The following is a 22490-nucleotide window of genomic DNA, read 5'->3' as shown; positions in this document are numbered from 1 at the left end:
CAGGTTTTTTGTACCGTTGAAGATTTAATTGTACAATGCATGGATATTGTTAAAATTCACAGGGCTAACTTGTAACCTCCTAAAGGAAGATTCATGAACTTTATCTTAATGTGTGTGGTCTGAAATGCACTGCAGTTGGTGGCAGGAAGCGTTGTGATGGCTTTTGAAGAGGTGTGTCCGGAGCGCATTGATCTAATCCACAAGAACTACAGGAAGCTGTGTAATCTCTTGATTGATGTTGAGGAGTGGGGGCAGGTCGTCATCATCAACATGCTAACCCGCTACGCCAGAACGCAGTTTCTCAACCCAAACATCAATGTAAGTAAGCAACACACAGCACGAGAAAGCAAGCAGGCCAACAGCTGTTACATTTTTGATGAGTAACATATAGACTAATGTGAAACTGTTCTTATTATCCTTGGTTATTCTCGGTTCTATGTGAGTTTTTTCCTTGTCCGTCTTTCACTTTTTGAATGTGGTTTTCTATGTTGTGACTTCCCGCTTTTGATCTGTTCCCACCCTACTTGGTTCAAGTGTTCCTTACCTAACCTAAGCTCGCTTCCTTGTGCAAATTTATTCTGAAGGTGCAGGTGAGTAACTGAAGAGCAGTCCAAAAAATTTCCAATTTCCAACTTTGCTCTTTCCAATCTTCTACCTCCTTTTCCTAATCACGTTGACTTGACTTCATTGGAAGAGTTCATGAGATCACGGTCGAGAATTTAAAAAGTCTGATTCATCTAATCCTTATTATCCTTTCCTCTTAGTGTATGTTTAGTCTGTCTTTGTCAGATTGCCATGCGTTCTGTCGTTGACGCTCTCAGTTTAGGGGATTTAATCTTATTGACCATTTTGAGATGTTCATTTTCTTTTCATTGTTGTACAGCCTTTTGTGGCCTTTTTTCACTCTCTGTAAATACATCAAGTTTTCTGCTTGCACTTGGGTTAACCAATTCCTCAGTCTGACAGTCTTCAGTTTTTATTTAACTGAGAGTGAAGTAAGAAACACAGAAGCAGCAGATGTTCACACTTGAACAGGTAAAATAAGAGATTCATAGGTTAGAGTCTCATCGAATACTTTCATTACTAATTTGTGTGTTACAGAAATGTGAATTTATACTGAGGAGCAGTAACACCTAACATGCAGACTCTACTTGTATCGATGAATTTTAGTACATAATATAAACAATTTTTTTTTTTTTTTTACCATATAATATAAACAAAATATCACCGGCTTCATCACTGCCTGTTACAACGCTCCACGCAAACTTACAACCCTAGAAATAAGTTTAGCCATTATGTTTTGTCACTACTTTCTAATTTGCATATGAATCACATATTGGGTGACTACGGTGCAGCAGAGGTGTATAGGTACATTAGCTACTACTGTGACTGTGCAGTGGTACAATCATCCTGTCATTTCTTTTCCTCTCTCACTGCCACCTGATTTCAGTATATTTATCAGTTTTTATAAACACACCTGTTGACTTATTTTTGTCAAAAGTGACTAGGCCCAAATGGAACAATTTTTTTCCACAACATTGCTATTGTAGTAATTACCCATAAATGTGCTGCAGCCATTTTACAATAAGGACATTTTCCACACTGCGCTCCTTTTTCTCCATTTCATGACTTTCATAGACGATTTAAAAAGGACCTATTATCCATCCATCCAATTTTCTGCTGTTTTTCTGGGTCGCAGCAGGAGCAGTCTAAGCATAGACATCCAGACCTTCCTTTTCCCGGCCACCTCCTCCAGCTCTTCTGAGAGGACACTGAAGCATTACTAAAGCCAAAGCCAAGAGATATAATCTGTCCAGCATATCGTGGGCCTCCTCACAGTAGGATATGTCCAAAACACCTCAACTGGCTCCTTTCAGTGTGGAGGACTAGTCCCTCTAGTCTGAGTCCTCTAGTCTCCTGAATGATAGAGACTAGGGCTCCACACTCTATTGCTAAGCTTTGTTCCCGACTTGTGAACAAGACTGATATGTATGTCACACAAACCTGGTGGCTGCTCCTCCCTGAGTTTGGGTCTGGCAGAGGTTTCTTATTGTTAAAGGGAGTTGTTGCCAGCTGCTTGCTCGTGAAGAATTATCTTGCGGGGGTTGCTCTCTATTAAAACCTTATAATATAAAGCACCGTGCGGCAATAGACATTATATAAATAAATTGAACTGAGATCAGTTCTTTATGAGGCCAGAAAGACCACATCATCTGCAAAGTGCAGCGATGAGATCGTGGACTACCAAACCAGCTGTATAATTATATCTGCAGCTATAAAATTTATATTGGCATTGAATTGTTTAGATTTAGGTTTAAATGGAGACAATAAAGTAGGGAAAAAAACACCCCGACCATGACTTGTTGTTGATCAGTGTAGTTTTTCTACTGTATATTTGCATATTGCATATATAATTCACTCAAACGGAACTCAAGATTTAAAGTGTTATTGAAATGCAGATGGTTTGTTTTGCAAGAGAAAACATGCAAGGTATGTCTAAATAATATAATTTGTCTTATATCATTTACATTTTCTAAGTCCTAACATAAAAAACATTAAAAACCAAATTGGGTGTCATTAGAATATCTTGAAATATGTCTCATATATAAAGGAAACAGCGTAGGTTCAGTACAAACTCACTTAAGAAGAAGATATAAAAATAAAAGTATTTAATGAAACCATTCTAACAAGAAGACATTTGGTCGCTCGAAGGTTAAACATGGCTGAAGTTTCATGTAAGGTCCAAGTAATCCATGTGAGCCAAAACCCCAGACTGCTCTTTGAGCTCAGTTTCAGACACATTCTCTGCTCTTGCCTCGTTGTGATATCGATGAGAGCAAACCATGTTTTTGCAAGGGGCAGCCAATCAGCAGAAAGTTGGCTTAAATGGAGGATAAAGAGAGGAGGAGCTAAAAGCATACAGATGATGAACTGAGGGCTCAAGTATAACATAAGCAGTCAACAGACGAAAAGAGCCAGCTAAAGAGCAACAGCAGCTAGTTTTAAGCTAACATAATGGTAGCTAATGATAAGCTTGAGTATCATAAAAATCAGACTGATACATTTGAAGCTCAATATACATCTGATAAACAGTTTGATTACATTCTCACATTGTATGAGTTTATTCCCTAAAGCATCAGGGTCCCAAAAATTGTGTCCACTACAACAACAGTTTTACTAACACCGGATAACAGCAGCTAACAGTATCTAACAGAGGCTAACAGGTTAACAGTAGCAAAAACAGCAGTCTTTCACACAGAAAAGTTCAAGTATCCTTAACAATTCAACCCAGTATCACTGTCATCGGTCAGACGGGAGCTTCTCTGACTTATTGACCTTAAACTCCTTTCACAAAGTTATATAGCCTTTTCCAGATTAAATAGATGCAGACACCTCTCACACAGCATTGACAGCTAAGGTAAAGCGTGGGCTGACAGCCTTCTAGAGATACACGAAAACTCTGGGGCAGATGAAGATGTGATCCAAACAATATCAGATCATGCCGGCTGGCCACAGCCATTAAGGGGTGTAAATTTAATGCTTTTTATCTCTCTTAACTGACACATTAGTCCTACAGTGGCCATAGAAGTTAGGATTAAACACTTGAATTGGGAAGGATGAGACAGCAGAACTCTTAAGTATACATCTACTTGCATCTTGCAGTGAAAATTTTATTATAACTTGAAAGCACTCCTCAAGAATCACTTTCTCTGCAGGAGTCCCTGCTGGAGGAGGGAGGCAGCGGCGATAAGACCTTCTACGGCTCAGATGAAGATGAGGATGAAGACGAAGAGGAGAAGGAGAAGAAGGCCGAGGCTGCTGCCATGGCTAAGAGGAAGCCATATGTGATGGATCCAGACCACCGACTGCTACTAAGGAATACCAAACCGCTCCTGCAGAGCCGCAACGCAGCTGTGAGACCTCTGCTCTTTTGAATTATACACACACATTCCTGCAGTAAAACTCAGTCTATTGACTCACTACCATGGAAAGTGGCTGTGCCCTCTAAAATCATTTCTTAATGAGTAGATGAGGTCTTCATTCAACTTATAAAGCCTCTGACACTTAAGCATTTTAATGGTAAGTGTCCTTGTGTACAGCATTTAATCTGAGCTGACCTCTTGCTCAAAAATGAGGGCAATTTCCCCAAGGAAATTAATAAAGCATCACAATGCATTAGTGCTGCTGTGGTCACCTTGAGTAGCCTGTTTTGACCCATGTTAGATATTGTGAAATTCTGCCGTCACACACATTATCCAACCTTTGTATTGCTGTAGGCGAGCTGGTTTCTTGTGGTGAAATAAAATATGAAACACTTTTCCCATTCCTGAGCCAACAAGTGTTCGCTTATCTTGCATGAAGAGGAAAAGTCAATCATGGAGCTGTAATTGCTCTTTATGTGGTTACCTGCTTTGCATCAAACCAATGAAATGGAAAACCAAATAGTTTCCTTTTCCAGTGATGACTTCATACAGTTGCATATTTGCAGGTATCAGTTCCAACCAATGACTGTATATAAAGTTTTCTGCAGTCAATTCAAATTCAGTTCAATTCAAAATGTCTTTGTATAGCACATTCAAAAACAACAGAGTTGACCAAAGTGCTTCACAATTGGTTAAAAACAAGAAAAAGAAAATAGAGAAACAAATATAGATAAATAAGAAGGCAGTGAATTAACAATAAAAACATAAAACAGGCCTGATGGTACTCATACTGAACTTGAATTAAAAGCCAAAGTAAAAAAGTGAGTTTTAAGATGCGATTTAAAAGACTGAATAGACTCTGAAGTACGAGTCTCCTCCGGCAGATTATTGCAGAGTCTGGGTGCTGCTACTGCGAAGGCCCGATCTCCTCTATGTTTCAATCGAGACCTTGGTTGTGCTAAAAGCATCTGACTAGATGATCTCAGTGCTCCTTTGGGGTCATACATGTTGAGGAATTCATTTAAATAACTAGGCGCCATATTATTTAAAAGTATGTAAAAGAATCTTAAAATTAATACAATATTTTACAGGGAGTCAGTGTAAATTTGCTAAAACTGGAGTGATGTGTTCATACAGTCTAACACCTGTTAAAAGACGCGCAGCAGCAAGCGGACTAAGTGCAAGCGATGGAGAGACGAGTGTTGAAGACCCAAATAGAGAGAATTACAGTAGTCCAGTGTAGAGGTGATGAAGGTATGAATAAGTGTCATTGGTTCCAGTCTGACTGCTCTGACTTTGATGCAGACCAACAACCTGGTCTTTTTTACTTTAAAGTTTCCAGCATTGAAGCTTAGTCTCATGGTGACAAACCTACAGACTATCATTTTTTTCAGCTCTGCATCTCTTTACAGCCCATAAATTTACCAGTAAACAATCAGAAATGGTCTGTGTCAATTCAAACTTCTTTCATGAATATCAACTGAGATTCAGGTGTCTACCCATGTGTCTACCCTTTCTTGAAACAAATAGAACATTTCCAGTTGTCTCCTGCTGTGTGCTACATATAAGAAAGGACAAGGACAATACTCTGACCTGATTCTCCCAACATTGTTCAGAGTTCTTGTTTAGAGGTGGCTGAAGTGACTGACTGATGAGGAAGCATCCTGTAAAGGGTTTAGGGCCAGATTTACTAACGCATTGCACCAACACGAACTGGGTTTGGGTGTAAAAAAAAAAAGGATTATCAGCATGTGTAAGAGGTGAGAACTCAAACCACGAAATATAAGGAGGAGAATCAGGTCCGCAAAGTAATGTTTGTGACATGCAATTTACAGCTGATATTTAATGCCGAACTATAGAATCTATTAACATTTGAGCTTGATATGAAACTAACTAAAAACAGAGCAAGTTTTGTGAATTACACATGAAATCAACCACACCTATGAACGCCTCAAACATTATTTTCTCTCAAAAGACTAGCGTGGTTGTGCGTTGGTCCTGTGTGATCCAGCCATTGTCTACATGTTGTCGAGTCAACAGGACTCATTGTTAAAAATATGTGGAATAAATGATGATGTCTGCGACACAATTAGAATAAAACTCAATGTAAACAGAACAAATGCCACAAAATGTCACAAAAAAACCTCACAAAACATATAAGGAGTGTTTTTTGGGAACAGCTGTGAAAGTGACAGGCTAACAGTAAACGGGTAATAACAAACATTCAAAAACCTTTTTGTGTTTTTTCTACAGCCAATGTTTGTTATTCAGTTTTGGTTGTGTTTTCTGTGGTTTCGCAGCATTTTTCTATTTGCTGGTGTTTTCTTAAGTTTCCGTGCATTTGAACTCTCAGGGTCACCATACAGGAGTGAAAACATAGGAAACATTGTCATAAAGTGAAACAATTAAAGCTGTCCACTGCTCTTGGTGCTTCTCATGCTGCTTTTTGAGCTTTTTTGTACTTTGTCGTCTTCATGGGGAACTCCAATATTGCTCCATTTCCTATTCAGGCCCACTTTTCAACCAGTCAGCATTCCAGTGCATATGCGCTTTTGGTTTTTTTAACATGCTGCATTGGATCTACACAATTAATTCTGCTTTGTAAGAACTGTTTCCAATGCATATTGAGCATCTTAAAACTCCTGCCTCTTGAATGAACTTTTTACTGCTAGAGCAGTAAATAGAGAGCAAATCTGTATTTGCTTTAGTTTGGTCATGTATATTTAACACATGAGCAGAATAAATCCAAACACATTCGTCATCTCCAGTGCAACATAAGCATAAGGTAGTGATGCCTTGGTAATTAACTGCTGAAAATGAATGAATTTTCAATAGAGAACAAAACTCATTAATGGCCCAACACTCACCATTACACCTCTTTCTTTTTTTTACATTGGGAGGTTATGTCACTGTGTGAGACTTAAAAGTTTCTGTTTTCTCATTCTTTACACAATCCAGGTGGTGATGGCTGTGGCTCAGCTGTATTTCCATCTGGCCCCTAAAGCGGAGGTTGGTGTGATTGCCAAGGCCCTGGTCCGTCTCCTGAGGAGCCACAGGTGAGCTTTACAGTCTATAATTTCAAAATAAATTGCTTTCAAATCACTGTATCGCCATTTTCCAAAATTAAAACACCCTCCCCTCTGGAGAAAGTAACAGGAAACAAGTTGAAATGTCGAAAAAATACACAGCTAAATGGGAGGGGAAAAAAGATTTAACAACCACAAAACTCAGCAAAGTGGAAAACAGTATGACAACAAAATAACAAGTGAGCGTAATAAAATGGATCGCTGATGCCTAGAAGCAGAAAGTAAAATTAAACAGGGAGCCCAGTGAAGCTGAAGTAAGCATGAACTCATAAACCATGAGGAGTGATGATCGCACATCGGTGGCCTGTTGCCTGTAAGTCCTGCACACTGTCAGCTTTTTATTGCACAAGTGGTCCTGTGGCTCAGGGTGTGTTGTAATGGGATCATCAATCAGCAGCGACCAAACACCAGCATCTCTCTGTGGGAGAGTCGTCCAAAATTCATTGTACTATACCTTATCTTTCATTAGACTTATTGCTATTGACTCTGTGGCGTCCGGGCTCGCATAATAACCACATGGATTTACTGCCTTAAATAATAATGCGCTGATGTTTAACAGGAATGTTTTTAAAACATTTGTACTTGCTACGTTTTGTGGCGTACAGGGGTAGCTACAAACGTGCCAGAAGTTTCAAGTAGAGGCCAATTGTGAAACGTCTCTTGGAATTCTTTTAGTTTTTGCATAAGATTAAGAATTATTGCTTGAAAAAGTAAGCTAGGTCACATTACCCTCAACATTTTTAATTTTGAAATCCAGATGTTGAAGCTGTTACTAGCAATAACAATATGTTCTTTCTGACAGATCGGACAAAAAAAAAGTTAAAATAAACAGAAAACACAACTCGTAGAGATGCCACTTGTTCTGCCTTAAAGCTAGAAATTCAGCTGTTAGCACTCTGGCGGCTAAGCACTGCAAGCAGTTTCAATTATAAGTGAGAATAACATCTTTATGAATCGTGGTGAAATTTAATACTTCTCTTAATACTAATGATTTCCTTGATACAGCTGCAGAAGAGTTTTGTTTGTTTTTGTTTTTTGTAATGACATACCAAGGGAAGAAGAACAAGTCAGAGCAGGTCCATGTAAAATCTAAAAACTCTATCAATCACTTAAAAGCTGAGAGATGCAGGTAAAGAATACAATTCATTTGTTTAAAGTGCCATGTATTGATGGAGAGAGGTCCCAAATAAGGCACTAAAGTGGGTTAAATAACAACAGGGGAACAATTTAATGGCCGATGCACTTGATGCATGCGTCCTGCGTCTGTGATGGTGTGATTTCAGTCATGATCAGTGACAGAAAAGTCATGAGGATGTTGAAATGATGATAAAAAAGAATCAGGATTGCATATTGTCATTTTTTTAGAGACCTCCTGAAAGCTCCTCCTTGTCCCTCGCTTCTTAGCCTGTCTCAGACAAAAATTTTGTTTTCTTCTGACAGCAAAATAATTACCAGTTATCAGGATAATAATCCTCGATCGCTACTTACTCTGTGTCTTCTTCTTTTAGTGAAGTCCAGTATGTTGTTCTTCAGAACGTGGCAACAATGTCCATTAAGAGACGGGTGAGCTAAAGCTGGTGTTTCTGTTTTCTTCTGTTTTATATTTATGTGTTTAAATGGTATTTTTATTCTAACGAAGCTTCACGGAGGTTCTTCCTGTCTTTGTGTGTCACAGGGGATGTTTGAACCATATCTGAAGAGTTTCTACATCCGCTCAACAGATCCAACTCAGATCAAAGTCCTAAAGGTTGCTTTCTGTTCTCTTTTTTTGAAGATGGTCAGAAGTTTTTAGCAGTTTGTGGAGATATGAGAACATGATGGATTCTTATTATTGTTATTTGCAGCTGGAGGTTCTAACCAATCTGGCCAACGAGACAAACATTTCCACCATCCTCAGAGAATTTCAGGTACAATTAAAAAATATAAGTCATGTTTTAGGAAGAGCAGTCAGTCAGCAACCAACTTTGTCTTCCTGTATGAATTAATATGCAGAGTGGCTGCTTTTTTCTGGCAGACATATATTAAAAGCATGGATAAAGACTTTGTGGCTGCAACAATCCAAGCCATTGGTCGCTGTGCTACCAACATCAGCGAGGTGAGGGACACATGTCTGAACGGTCTTGTGCAGCTGCTCTCCAACCGAGATGGTGAGTCTTTTTATTTGTTAGTATAAGACACTCTTTAAACTGTACATATTGTATGAACAGATGGCAAAATAACATCAAAAACAAGACTTAAAAGTAAAAAGAGAAAAATACATTCCAAAAAATCTAATCAAATAGATCGAGACCTGATGACTGTGGAGTACGGTGAACTCGTTCTCATGTTCTAGATATGAGTTTGAGATTGTTTGATGTGTGTGATGGCATGTTATCCTGCTGGAAGCAGCCATCAGGAGATGGGTACACTGTGGTCATGAAAGTGGTAGACATGGCCAGCAACAATAATCAGGTAGGATGTGGCATTTAAATGGTGCTCAGTTGATACTAAGGGGATTAAAATGTGTCGAGAAAATATCCCCCAACACCATTTTACCACCAGGATCCTGAACTGTTGATACAAGGCAGGTTGAATCTGTGCTTTCATGTTATTTTTCATGCTCTGATTGTTGTTGAATGTTGTTTCATTAATGGAGAGTCATCGGCCCAGGCAACATTTTTCCACTCTTCTATTGTCCAGTTTTATCCCGTGTGAATTACAGCTTCAGTTTCTTGTTCTTGGGTGTCAGTACAGTCACCTGCTGTGGTCTGAAGCTGCTGTAGCCCATCTGTGTTATGCATTCAGCGTAACTTGGTTATAGGTTACTGGTTATGCAGGAAAATCCCAGCGGATCAGCACTTTCTGATACTCAAACCAGCACGTCTGGCATCAAGACCCATACCACGTTCAAAATCATTTAAATCACCTTTCTTCCTCACTGCATTGCTCGTTTTTTAACTTCAGCAGGTTGTCTTGGTCATGTCTTAATGTCATGACAGTTGAACAAATATACAGAATGAAGTGAACAGTGTGAATTTCTAGTGTGAATGAACTGGTAAATGAATGCTGAATACTTTCCACACATTGACTCGGAGCAGTAGTGATGTTTAAAAGTATGTATTTATTGTTCATTTCTGATTTCAACGAGTGACTCTTCTTTCTTTTGTGCAGAGTTGGTGGTTGCCGAGTCAGTGGTTGTTATCAAGAAGCTGCTGCAGATGCAGCCGGAGAAGCACAGCGACATCATAAAGCACATGGCGAAACTGACCGACAACATTCAGGTAAGAGTCTCTTTCATGACCTGCAGATGGTAGCTTACCTCAATGCCTCATTCAGTATCTATTATTATAAACCAGGTATCAACTAAGTGTTCACTAATTGACTCGGGCTCTTGAACCACCGTTTACATTGACGGTAAACCTGTTTCTGCCAGTCATATCCCTCTGTAGTAGCAGTGTTAGTTTGCTATCAACCTGTGTTCTCAGGTGCCAATGGCACGGGCAAGTATCCTGTGGCTGATTGGAGAATACTGTGAGCATGTACCTAAGATCGCCCCAGATGTTCTAAGGAAGATGGCCAAGTCATTCACTAATGAAGAGGACATTGTGAAGCTTCAGATCATCAATTTGGCAGCCAAGCTATATCTGACCAACTCCAAACAGGTGGGAATGGCATGTTTTTCTGTCACTAGTATTTATGGCTGTCCTTTTGTTCTGTCTCCCTTCCCTCACCCACAAATTGGTCACAACAACACAACAAATGGCTGCCCTGCCCTGAGCCTGGTTCTTCTTCAGGTTTCTCCCTGTTAAAAGGGAGTTTTTCCTTCTCACTTTCACCAAGTGCTTGCTGATAGGGGGTCGTCTGATTGTTGGGGTCTTCTCTCTTATTGTAGATTCTTTACCTTACAATAAAAGCACCTTAAGGTGACTGTTGTTTTGTTTTGGTGTTATAAATACACCAGTTTCAACCCCAAAAGTTTGAATTTATTAGAAACAAACTTGTGGCAGAAGGTACACCTGAAAGGAAAGTCTGACCCATTTGTATGAACATTTTAGAGGAAGAGGAATTTAATCCAGAATAAAAACATTTCAACTCACACATTTAATTTCACTTCACAGAATAAATTACTCAAATATCCCCTTTGTCTTGAAAATTCAAGTCAGCAGTGATATTTGTGCTAGTGAGCAAAGACACTGTTGTAAAGGCAAAATCTAATCTTTAATTAAATTAGGCTCATTGCTTACAGCAGCAGGGTGCAGCTGGGAGGATTCAGGATGGTGATAGTCTGGCTGCCTCTCCCTGATAATAAGTGTGAATACACATCAACAAGGTCTGCTGATTCAAATCATCACCATCACAAAAAAAGAAACATTTGAGATTATATTCAATATCCAACGTGTTGTTTTTAAAAATGATCTTGCAGTATTGTGCATAAATGACTGAGCATGATGTTGGCTTTCATTTAGTTTGTGTGAACAAGGCTGCTGTCAGGTGACAGAACGCACTAAACACACCTCTGTGGCGTCCACACACACTCTTCTTCCTGCCTTCTCCAGTCTCACCTGGGACATTGTTGCCACCTACACTTATGCACTGTGTAAATTTGCAGTCTAGAAATAAAGCCAGTGACGCTCTCACACAGTCATTACGCTGCATATCTTCATTAAAAGTGCTCTTAGATTTTTTCTGCAATGCAGACCAAGTTAAAGAAAACTCAAATATGTCACATTCAGAGTCAATTTTCAAATGGTTTCCAAAAAAAGTGTTGAGCTTTATCATTCAAGTAAGCTTTCAATCAGGGACTCTGTCTTCTTATAAATTAGTTGCAGACTAGTTGCAAACCTTCACCAATCTCCTATCACCAATTATGTTTTTTTCTTTTAACGTGATGAGGTCTTACAGGAATCCATGAAACCAGAAACATGTCAGTGTATCCAGATATTTACATGCCTTTGGTTTTTCTTTGTGAAAGTTTCATACCAGGAAGTCTGTCTGTGTTTAAAATGTGTTCATTCATTTAACAAACAGACTTGAGTCATTTGAGAACACCTAATTCCTGTTTCTAAAGAGTCGTTTTTTGAAGTGGTCTTCAGCAAAAGTTCTCCAGGCTTTCTGGAGGTATTTCTTTTCCACTTATTTTCAGTCCAGCGCTCGTTTCTGACTGCTTTCAAGTACCTGTAAAACATCATGGAGGCTCTGTCATGGTATGGGGCTGCATTTCAGCCAGTGGTGATGGAGATCTTCTTAAAACTGATGGAATTACGAATGCAGAAAAAGACTGTCAACTTTGATCCACCATGCAGTACCATCTGATTGTCTGACCTGCAATGGCTTAGGTCCTTTTTAGCAGGACACCAAACACATTTCCTGTACAGTAAAATCATACCTGGATAAGAAAACACACAGGTGTGTCCTCGTAATTGTCAATTATGGATTGGCCTTCCTAGAGCTTGGGCCTCAGCACTTCTGAAGCAGTGTGAGCTCATCGTGACAGAAAACTGCACCAAAGGTCAGCCAACATCCATAGAAGGGCTTTGAATGTCCTTCAAGAAACAAGGAGAACTGTTCTTGAATAGTGATACCAAATACTGACTTTCGAGCTTCTTGTTTTTGCCTTATACAGTATTCCCATGTATGTTTGCACATTTCAGTGAGTCACATCTTTTTTTTATGTTCTAATAAAATATTACGACACGAGAGGTGGCTCAAGACTAATGCAGTAGTCCTATCCTCTTAGACCCTCTCAAACAAATCCACAGCTACATACACTCCCACACTGCACATGCACGTAACGCAGTAGATAAGGTGTTGTTTTACTGTTCTTCCACCTTCCTTTCGTGTCCCTTCACCCCTCAGACTAAACTGCTGACGCAGTATGTTCTCAACTTGGCCAAATACGACCAGAACTACGACATCCGCGACCGGGCACGCTTCATTCGCCAACTCATCGTGCCCACCGAGAAGAGTGGAGCCCTAAGCAAGTATGCTAAAAAGCTGTTCCTCGCCCTCAAACCTGCACCCGTCCTTGAGTCTCCTTTTAAAGGTACAGAAGCAAGTCAACAGTAAGTTTTGTTTTCTAGTTTGTGAACTTGTATTGCGGCTGTTTGAAAATTATAATGGCAGAAATAGTTTGAGCAATGTTATTAGCGTTTAATTACCATCAGTCATGAACCGCCTTAACAAACATGAGACAGTCACAATCAATTAAACAGAAAATTGAGCCATAATTTCCTGCTGCTCTGTGTCTCTCTGTACGTTGAGACACCTGAGGCAAAAACAGCTAAAGTGAAAGAAAGAGGAAGTTATGGGCTGTTTTGGTCTACACAGCCAGCAGATGCAGCTGCAGCAGCGGCTCCGCATCAGATATAACGTATCCTTCTCAGAGTCATAACTCAGTCAGATATCAACACAAATAAGATCCTTTTTTTCCACAAGTATTGTGATTTAAGCTTCCAGGGATTATTATCTCAATTTCTTCCAATTTTAAATCTACAAAACAGCTTGGAAATAATGAACGAGGGATTTTTTTCCATGTGTCCAAGAGCTGTTTGAGGATACAGTTTTACAAAAGCCAAAGGTCATCCAGAGCATTCACGCATCTTTTTTGTAACTGTGAGTCTGTCCTTACACCGGGAGCATTTTTATTCTTCACATGAACATTCTGTCCATCTTTTTATTCATCTAAAGTACATCCAGCGGTTTTGCCTGCAGCTCTCTGATCTTCACGTGGCAGCAGCCTGACAGTAATCATAACAAAGACAGGAGAATCCACTCATCCTCATATTACAGAGCAAAGTCTTGAGATTTGAGATTTTAAAAGTTCATCCCGATTTCCTCTTTGAGGTCATCTCCTTGTGCTCCTCTGGATCACTTCCAGGGTGTCTGTATTTCCAGAACTCTCCCTTGGTTTAATTCCCTGTTTGCCACTTTGTACCCTCTGTGATACACACTCTTCTTCTTTGGAACAGCGATCCTCCAACTTTGGGACGGAGGACACAGTTAACACTTAGACACTCTTCTAGCTGTTTGTCCTTTGTTCTTTCTCCCTCCCCTCTCCCTCAACCTGTCGGGCTAAATGGCCGTCCCTACCAGTCCCTGGTTCTGCCGGCGGTATCTTCCTGTAAAAGGAGTTTTTCCTTCCCACCTGTGCTTGCTCACGGGGTGTCATCCAGCTGTTGAGGTTTCCGTCTGAATTTTGTACAGTATAAAGTGCCTTGAGGTGACTGTTGTTGTGATTTGGTGTTATATAAGTAAAACTGAATTGAATTGAATTCCACTAATAACTCCTGTTTGGTCTCTGGGCTGTAAATGGAAGTGGTCCACACAAGTTAATGTTTTCTTCAGTTTGAGTTCACATGCATGTAGTCAAAAAAGGATTTGGGTCCAGAGGTGCACAAGGAGATGACTTTGAAGTGGAGCTTAACTAAATTCAAAGCTGTTGAAGTTCTTTCTCAGAACTTTGTGATTCTGTGTTATGATAAGAGTGACTCTGCTCTTTCTGTTGCACTGATCTCTGTGTGTGCTTGCATTGTTTTTCCTTCTTTTTGCAGATCGAGACCACTTCCAGTTGGGTTCACTCTCCCACCTGTTGAATGCCAAGGCTGGGGGCTACCAGGAGTTGCCTGACTGGCCTGAAGCTGCCCCTGACCCCTCCGTGCGCAACGTGGAGGTGAAGGAGTCTGTGCGTGCAGTGGGAACAGTAACACACAGAGACACAGGGGCCCTCTGGGGGCCCCAAAGAATGGAGGGGAGCGAGAGTTGCTCCTTCCCCAGAGCAGTGCCTCAGAGGGGTTGGACAGAGTCACCAGAGCCTGACACTAACTCCAATATAACATTGATTCCTCTTTCACTGGTCATCTTTCATTTGCTTACAGCTCATTAGCATTAACAGCTCATCCTTTTTGGTCTCCATCTACTTCAAAATGGATGCTGCTTAACAACTTCCCCATCCATGGAGGAGAATGAGTCACAAAGGAGAAAAGAGGATTATTTTCATATTAATGAGAGAACATGTTAGACAGAAAGTGCCTAATTTGAGAACACCCGAATCATTATAGAAACAGTCAGTGGCATGAAGCTCCACCTCATCCTCTCTGCTGCACTCGCTTCTGTTCAGCAGCAGCTCACTCGCCCCATCCAGATGTTTCCTGACAGCTGTTTGAGCCAATAGCACATGCGATAGAGAAGAGAACAGATTTTAACAGCAGCATGCTGACAGTAGTATTAATGTTTAGTCAATACTTAAAACACAAAAGTCTGTCAGCCCAAATCTCCAAAGCCTCCTCTTCTTCTCCATCCCATTCACTCCATGTGCCATCGGTTCATCAGTTAAATTAACGTGAAATCAAGACTTGAGTGTTTTCACTACTCCATCTAAAAAAAGAAGAAAAGGAGACAAAACTTTAAATTTCAGTAGTGACCTCAAGGCTTGATTTTGTTGTGACATGTGTTTCGTAACAATAATGTTGCTTTTTAACACACAACGCAGTAATCCATGTCGTGTCTCTTTAAGTGTGAAGCACATTTCAATGTGGTGCTACAGGCGCCTTTCATGTTCTTGACCATGATGTTTGTACAGTTTAGCCGGTTAAACACATCAGTGTTTTCCCAAGTGGATCTTTACTTTTAGAAAATTGTTGTTTTGTCATCAGGATGGCTTTTTATCGTGTGGTAATGCAGCTGTGACTAAGGAAAAATACGTGTGCAGATTGCTGAATGTTTGCTTAGTCTGTGGAGGACTTACTCGCACGGTGGTAGTGAAACATGAACCAGAGACTGTTTGCCTTCAAGGTAAAAGCTGAGTCTTTTGAAATGTGCTGGTCACAGCAGTAAGGCACAATTTTTTACTTTGAAGGAGAATTCTCTGCTTTTCCAGTTTGCGTCATATTTCTCACAGTTTCATTGCTGCTCGGCTAGTTTTCTCCCTCTGAGTGATCTGGGAATCTCTCAGCGTCTGTGTTTTTATACACAAACTGAGTCGCACCGGCCGTGACACCTGCACGAGGTTACAAACACGGAGCCGTGCACGACCAGCTGAAATGACAGCTTTGCCAGGGCGAGAGCAGCGGGTGCAACAGGCTCATCACTTGCCTTTGCTTGAACCTGTCAAATTCGTAAATATCTATATATAGTTATTAATGTGCAAATGTACAAAAAAAAAAGAAGAAAAAATGAAAAAAATTTCAGGGGGGCCATTTTTGCCTTTATTTGATATTGGACTAAAACCACTGCGTTTCTGCTGCATTGCATATCGTCACCCACTCAACCAGTGGGCTAAACTAGCACTCTGTAAGTGTAAAAATTAAGGAATCACTAAAGCAAAAAAAAGGTTATGAGCAGTAGATTACTAGAGTGATTTATGAGCTGTTACACGAAGATATAAATGCATGCAAATTAGTCAACAAGTTATTTTTTTCCATACAATACTTGTGGCCAGCCTTCCAAAAGCTGGGATCTGCCAGTTTTCCTTGTTTTAAGAGTATATTTAAGCTTATTAATACTGATTATGTTCAGTTAGGTGTGTGTTTTTATATCCAGTCAGACTCGTTTAATTCCCCTCTTGATATCTCGTGGCTAAAATGCAGTTGTAATCAGCAGCAAAGCTAAATTTCACAAATTTCAGAACATAGGGAGTGCTGAGGGAAGAAATCAGACCGAAAAGCTATAGTGTGCCTTTCAAATCATTATTATACATCATTTGTAGTTAAAGAGCAAAAACAAGCAGAGCTGTAAAACACTCAGTACTGTCCTCTGAAGTTCAGCTGCTGGAAAAACCTCTCTGGGTTATTCTGAAAGTCTCGCATTGCATCCACTCAAGTTGTGGCTGTTAAAGTTGGGAGGGTCAGTGAATCTTCTGAAGCCTCAGCCTCTCTGACAGACTCTCCTTCTGCTATACGGTCCTCCACAGACAGAGGAGGTCATAACCACCGGAGAGGGGCGGATCGGCTTACTAGGAGACTGGCGAGAGGTGCCCCTCCCTTTGAGTTTGGAAATGCAGTGGTGTTTGCGTTGATGACTGCTCTCTCTGTTTCTTCCCTGCCTGTCAGTTAACGTCTAAACTGCTGATGTTGGCATTTATACAAAATGATTTACACATTTCATATCACACAATGATCACAGTGTGTGAATGGGTGGATGACTGGATGTGTAAAGCGCTTTGGGGTCCTTAGGGACTAGTAAAGCGCTATACAAATACAGGCCATTTACCATTTAGGTGACATCAAATTTCCCTCGGGATGAATAAAGTATTCTGATTCTGATTCTGATTCTGATAAATCCTCTGTCAGTTCACACGAAGTAAGACTGACCACTGTGTTTGTTTCAAGCAGACAGAGTTCAGCTTTAAGGGGTCCAATAAATTGTTTAGTAATAAGCAGTGGGATAGAAGTTTCTTTAATTTTATAAACAAAGCTGATTCTAATTTGTAAATGAGACCAGTCAAAATCAATTCTTAATCTCAGGAAAAAATCTTCTAGTCTCAAGATTTACTTAATCATTAAGCTCCAACAGGGGCTTCCAAACATATCACACTGTCTTTATCAGCAGTTTTGGGACTTCTCTTTCATATTGGCTGAAAATTTTAAATATATAGCGAGTTTCATGAGAAAAAATCTTCATGTTCTTATCTTAAACCTCTCCACCTGCCAGCTTGGAAAACATGTACCTGTGAAGCTTACAGGTGCATGCTGTCCAAACCCACCTGATGAGTGCCTCCTGCACATGAGATTTTTGTTCGTTTGTCCAAACACTGCCCTAAAACGAGTTTGAAGCAGTAATTTAGTGGCAGGAGTGAAATTAAAGGATCTACAAGAACTGGAAAAGATTAATATTTGGCAGGAAGGTATATTGTGAGAGCAGAGCTATAGACGTTAATCCTCTGACAGAAAGTTATTCATTCTTAAAGACTTTTTCCAGGCTTTGCTTTAGAAAGCAGAAGTGCTGATGCTCAATGCCAGGCTAGTTCTGCCTCAGTGCCTTTTGATAAGCAGCCAACATTTAGACAGGGTAGATTACTGAAATGAACATTATGCTACATTGTAGAAGCTCGGGGAGCTTCCATGGTCTATAGAAAATAGACATCGTAGGAGTGGTCATGTGACACGTGAAGATAGTACAGTAGTGGAAGGATGAAGGGTGTTTTGCTTTGGGGTTAGCTAAAACCTTTTTTACGTTTCTAAATGTTAAAAACATCTACACTACTAAGGAACAGATCTGTTTATTATATTGTTTCTCTTTCACTCAGGTGCACTTTTTAGTGACGCCAACATAGAACAGAAGCCTTGTGAGAGCTTAAAGCAAAACAAAAGATTTTGACCTGCTGACGGGGACTCCTCCAGGTCTCCTCCCGTCCATCTGCTTGGTTTTCTTCATGAAGTTTGTGACTCGCTTGCTGATCACGTCACAAATGTTGTCACGTGATATTTTTTTTTATTTTTGATTGATGTGATTTGTTCTCAGATTTCTTCCTCTACCCCTCTGCTGCTCCACCTGTGCTGCTCTTCATTCTGCCCATCTAACCCATGCTAGCATATCATACTTTGTTGCTGGTGAAGACTAAGTGCATTTCATGTATTTTTTTTGATGTATTGGTGAAGTAGTGAATGCTAATGTTGACTTTTAATTTGACAGTATGAGTACGTATTAAGGTATATCCAGTAGTTATATTGGAGTATGTTGATTTTTTTACCAACAGAAGTTGTCCTTTTGATTACTTTTATCAAATACTGTGTTTAAAAGTTATCATGTAATTAAATTTAGGATTATTCTTATTATTTTGTCTCTGTGATATCCAAAACTGTTCTCACACATTCTTATTTTTTAGCCCCTGAAACCTTCCTGTGCCTGTTTCTCTTGCTCTCCTGACTTTTATTCTGAAAGAAACCACTTCCTTCTTTTTTCCTCATCTCCATCCCAATCTTTTTTTTCCCCTACGTCTGCCAGGTTTTTACGCTGCTTGAAAGAGTCACAACATTAACAAGTGTGAGTCAGTTAGCGGCAAACAGCCACACGTTCTTGAGCCTCAACCCATATAGCCGCAAAAACCCAAGTGCTTTTAAACTGAATGCCTCCCTCCCGCATATAGTAGTCGCTGTTCTGTGCTTAGCTCAGCCAAAGCTACCTGAAACACAGCACCCTGTTCCTCAGTCTCTACCATTAAAGAAGTGATTCTTTCAGCAGGCAGATCGGTGCTCAGGCACGTCACGCAGCATTAGGCTCCTTGTGGGTATTAAGTGGGGCTGAGATGTCCGTGCTCATTAGCAGATGGCTCTGGTTAATGAGTTTGGTCACAGAAAAAGCAGATGGCCTTTTCTTTTTAAGTGTAGGAGGATAGTTACTGCTCCTCAAAGATATCACTTCTCTTAATGGAACTGCTCCTATATTATTACAAGAAAAGCATTTCTGCAACTGGTCATGAAGGCAACACCTGGTGCTAATGTCTTTGTGTGCAAAAACAGAAAACTCTAATGCAAACAAGTAAACGACTCGCTCCATTGAAGCATTGGTGTAAATTTGCTCCCTGGCTGTGGGATCTGAGAGCAGATCTGCAGCAGCGATGGCTGGCTTCTTTTGGCTGCATCACGCCCAGGCAGAGGCACTCATGGCCATGCTATCTGCCCACGTTTCTGCTTCTGTCTGAGGGTTTTCTCTCTGAGGCGGGGCTGGAGGCTTACTGTTTGTACTCTCGCTTTTTCCGTTTTGTTTTATGCCAGGTGCCTGAGTGGACCAAATGCAGTAGCCGTGAGAAGAGGAAGGAGAAGAAAGTAGAAAAGCCGTTCTACACCGACTCAGAGGGAGAGTCTGGTCCTACGGAGTCTGCTGACAGTGGTAACTTTAGGCTGCTGGCACTGATAGCATGGTCATTTTTTTTGATTCAATACGTAGTGCTCACAACAGGGGTGTGTGTTTGTGTGTGTTTGTGTGAGAGACTTTTGAGTCAGTGTGAATGATCTTGGTAGGGGCTGGTAAAACGAGACAGTCTCAAAAAATAAGCTCATTATCAATTGAATTTTATTACAAATCACAACAACTGTTACCTCAATGTGCTTTATATTGTAAAGACCCACAGAATAAGTCCTAATAATCATATCACCCCCTTTGAGCAAGCCCTTGAGATTTGTGTTGTTGACCAATTCTATAAAAATCTAAAGAAATAAGGTCCATCTCTCAATCCTTTCTAACTTTCATACCCTGTTTGTGGCGCTCAGGTCCAAGTCCAGCTGTATAAATCTTTAAAATTGGTCATAATGCCCTAAGACAACTAGAGACTTCAACAGCAATAACAATATTGGCTGCAGACTATTTCTCGGGGGGGTTAATGCACATTTAATGTATTAACAGAAGAACGGAAGAAATGTATTGTACTTTGATTTATTGGCAATGGAAAAAAATATAGAATGTTACCAGATGAAAGTATCAGTACTGAGTTTGAATTTATTGTTTAAATATGTTGCATAAAACTAAACACAGAGACCAATCAAGGGTTGATGGTTACAAGTCGATGTGCAGCGATTTTCCAGCAAATTCAAATGAGTGTGTGATGATGAGGATGTGGAGACAGACAGCAAAATTTGTGAGGGAGCGGCTGCTGATTTTTATATAGGAGTGTGTGTGGAGAGCTGGTCAATGCCAGGGGTGGTGACATCGTGACATAAATGGAAAAGACGTAATGAAGAATTTCAGAATGTCAACGGCTGCTTTTAACCTGCGTATATATGGTGCTGTCTCATGACTTCTCGTGAGGTTTCAGGACCTCATGATGTATCGTGAGGCAGCAAAAGTCAAATCAATTCTGCTTTTATTGAGGATCATTATCTGAGGACCACATTTGGAGGTGACTCAAGGCAGAACTGAAGAGAAACAAAACTTGTCTTGTTCATACATGGACCTCATTCACTCCCAGTGCACAAATCTGTTCATCCAAATGTTTTCACCTGCTTTATTCTGCAAGTGCATTAACAGCAACAAGCACGCCTGTATAATTATGCTGATCCTGATTTCCTAATGTAGTGCATTATTATCTTATTTTAACATTTAAAAGCAGTTCTGTGAACATTAGTAAGGCCACGATGTTATTTTTAAAAAATAGATTTGAATCATATAAGTAAAATAAGACACTAGGTAGCAGTTTATAATGCTGCCTGTGTAATTTTCCAAAATGTTTTCTGAGTTTAGTGTGGAATTTTCAGTACATAGAAATATTCCCCATTAATTACAGCGTGAGATGCGGAAGTAGAGCTACTAAGGAATACATCCCTCAACCTTAAAATAACTCTAATAACACCTTAAGATGGGGAAATATAGAAAAGCCTCATTACTTCCAGTATAATTTTGTCTCTTATTGTCTAAAATACACCAAAATCACTTAAAAATACAAATAGGGTGAGGTATATCACCAGTTGCTGCATGTCGTCCTCCTGCTCTTCCTCCCAGCCTTCCCATCTTTTCTCCCCCGTCCTGTTTAAATAAAGGCTAAAAAGCCCAAATAAACATATTACAAATTTGCTTCAAGAGTTATTAAGCCTCAAGTTTAGGCACTGAAAATTACATCCTATTACTTTTGGGAAATTGCAAAATACGTTGTGGCCTTTACTGTATGAAGTGCTAATTTGGATATTATCCCTGTACTCTGAATATAGTTTTATGTTCTTTTAAGAGCTTCATATTATTCTTACTTTTAGCAGTACTGACTGAAACATCGGTACTGTTACTAGCTTTTGAATATCTGTTGACCTCAACAGTATTTCACATTAACCAGAAAGTAAACCCCTAAATGTCTGATTCCATCTGATCAGTTATCTTTAATTGATAATCTTCTTTTAAGAAGATTATCAATATTCCTCACTATTACTGCTGCAGAAACTATCATCGGCTACAATAATATTATAGACAATATGCAGTTTTGTGAGTGCGGGTGTAGCATAAAACACCTCTGTCTTTAGTTGTTTCTGATGTGTCTGCCTCAGCTTCACGCTGAAAGAAAATCTGAGAATGTCAGTTAAAAGTTCTGCTTTATCTTTTTTTCTTTTTCCTCGCCTCTGGAGGAAAAAAGTGTCTGAGGCATCAATAATACAAAGGATAATAAAAGTTTGATCTCCTCTCTGGTTTTGATGAGCTCGACTCTTTTTGATGGTAAAACAGTTTAACACGCAGACTCACTCAGTCCCAGCTGCTTTGTTTGTCAGAGGACGCCGTGTAAGATGTGAATACCAACAGCCTTCAGATCACACTTACTCTGTGTAGCCTTTCTAACCTCTGACCTCTCCCTCCACAGAGTCAGACTCTGCCAGTGGCTCGGAAAGCAGCAGTGGCAGCGAGGAGAGCGGGTCGGGATCAGAGAGCGAAGAGAGTAAGGAAGCCTCCGAGTCTGAGGAAGAAGAAGAGGAGGAGGAAGAGGAACAGAAGAAGAAAAAAAAGAAAGATCTAAAGAAGCCAGTGCAAGAAAGCGAAAGGTAGACTGCTTTACACTGCATGCCATGTCAGGCATATTTGCTGGACTATGGAT

At 40.1% G+C, this 22490-nt stretch overlaps 1 protein-coding gene across 10 annotated transcripts in view; it reads left to right on the top strand.

Moving 5' to 3' along the window:
- ap3b2 (adaptor related protein complex 3 subunit beta 2) overlaps window positions 1–22490 on the top strand; it is a 61393-nt gene that overhangs the window by 20237 nt on the left and 18666 nt on the right. For 5 of the 10 annotated variants that reach the window (XM_076886070.1, XM_076886065.1, XM_076886067.1 and 2 more), the window contains exons 7-20: window positions 136–318; window positions 3717–3914; window positions 6882–6979; window positions 8518–8572; window positions 8685–8756; window positions 8854–8916; window positions 9024–9156; window positions 10160–10269; window positions 10474–10650; window positions 12845–13031; window positions 14539–14669; window positions 18929–18967; window positions 19699–19813; window positions 22260–22437. In XM_076886070.1, the coding sequence (XP_076742185.1) occupies window positions 136–318; window positions 3717–3914; window positions 6882–6979; window positions 8518–8572; window positions 8685–8756; window positions 8854–8916; window positions 9024–9156; window positions 10160–10269; window positions 10474–10650; window positions 12845–13031; window positions 14539–14669; window positions 18929–18967; window positions 19699–19813; window positions 22260–22437 (1739 nt within the window). The remainder of the gene's footprint in view (window positions 1–135; window positions 319–3716; window positions 3915–6881; window positions 6980–8517; window positions 8573–8684; window positions 8757–8853; window positions 8917–9023; window positions 9157–10159; window positions 10270–10473; window positions 10651–12844; window positions 13032–14538; window positions 14670–18928; window positions 18968–19698; window positions 19814–22259; window positions 22438–22490) is intronic. The other 5 variants (XM_076886071.1, XM_004570266.4, XM_076886069.1 and 2 more) reach the window with 3 other exon arrangements.

Source organism: Maylandia zebra, linkage group LG7 (genome assembly GCF_041146795.1).
Source record: "Maylandia zebra isolate NMK-2024a linkage group LG7, Mzebra_GT3a, whole genome shotgun sequence".
NCBI lineage: Eukaryota > Metazoa > Chordata > Actinopteri > Cichliformes > Cichlidae > Maylandia > Maylandia zebra.
This window is presented reverse-complemented; position numbering and strand designations above follow the sequence as displayed.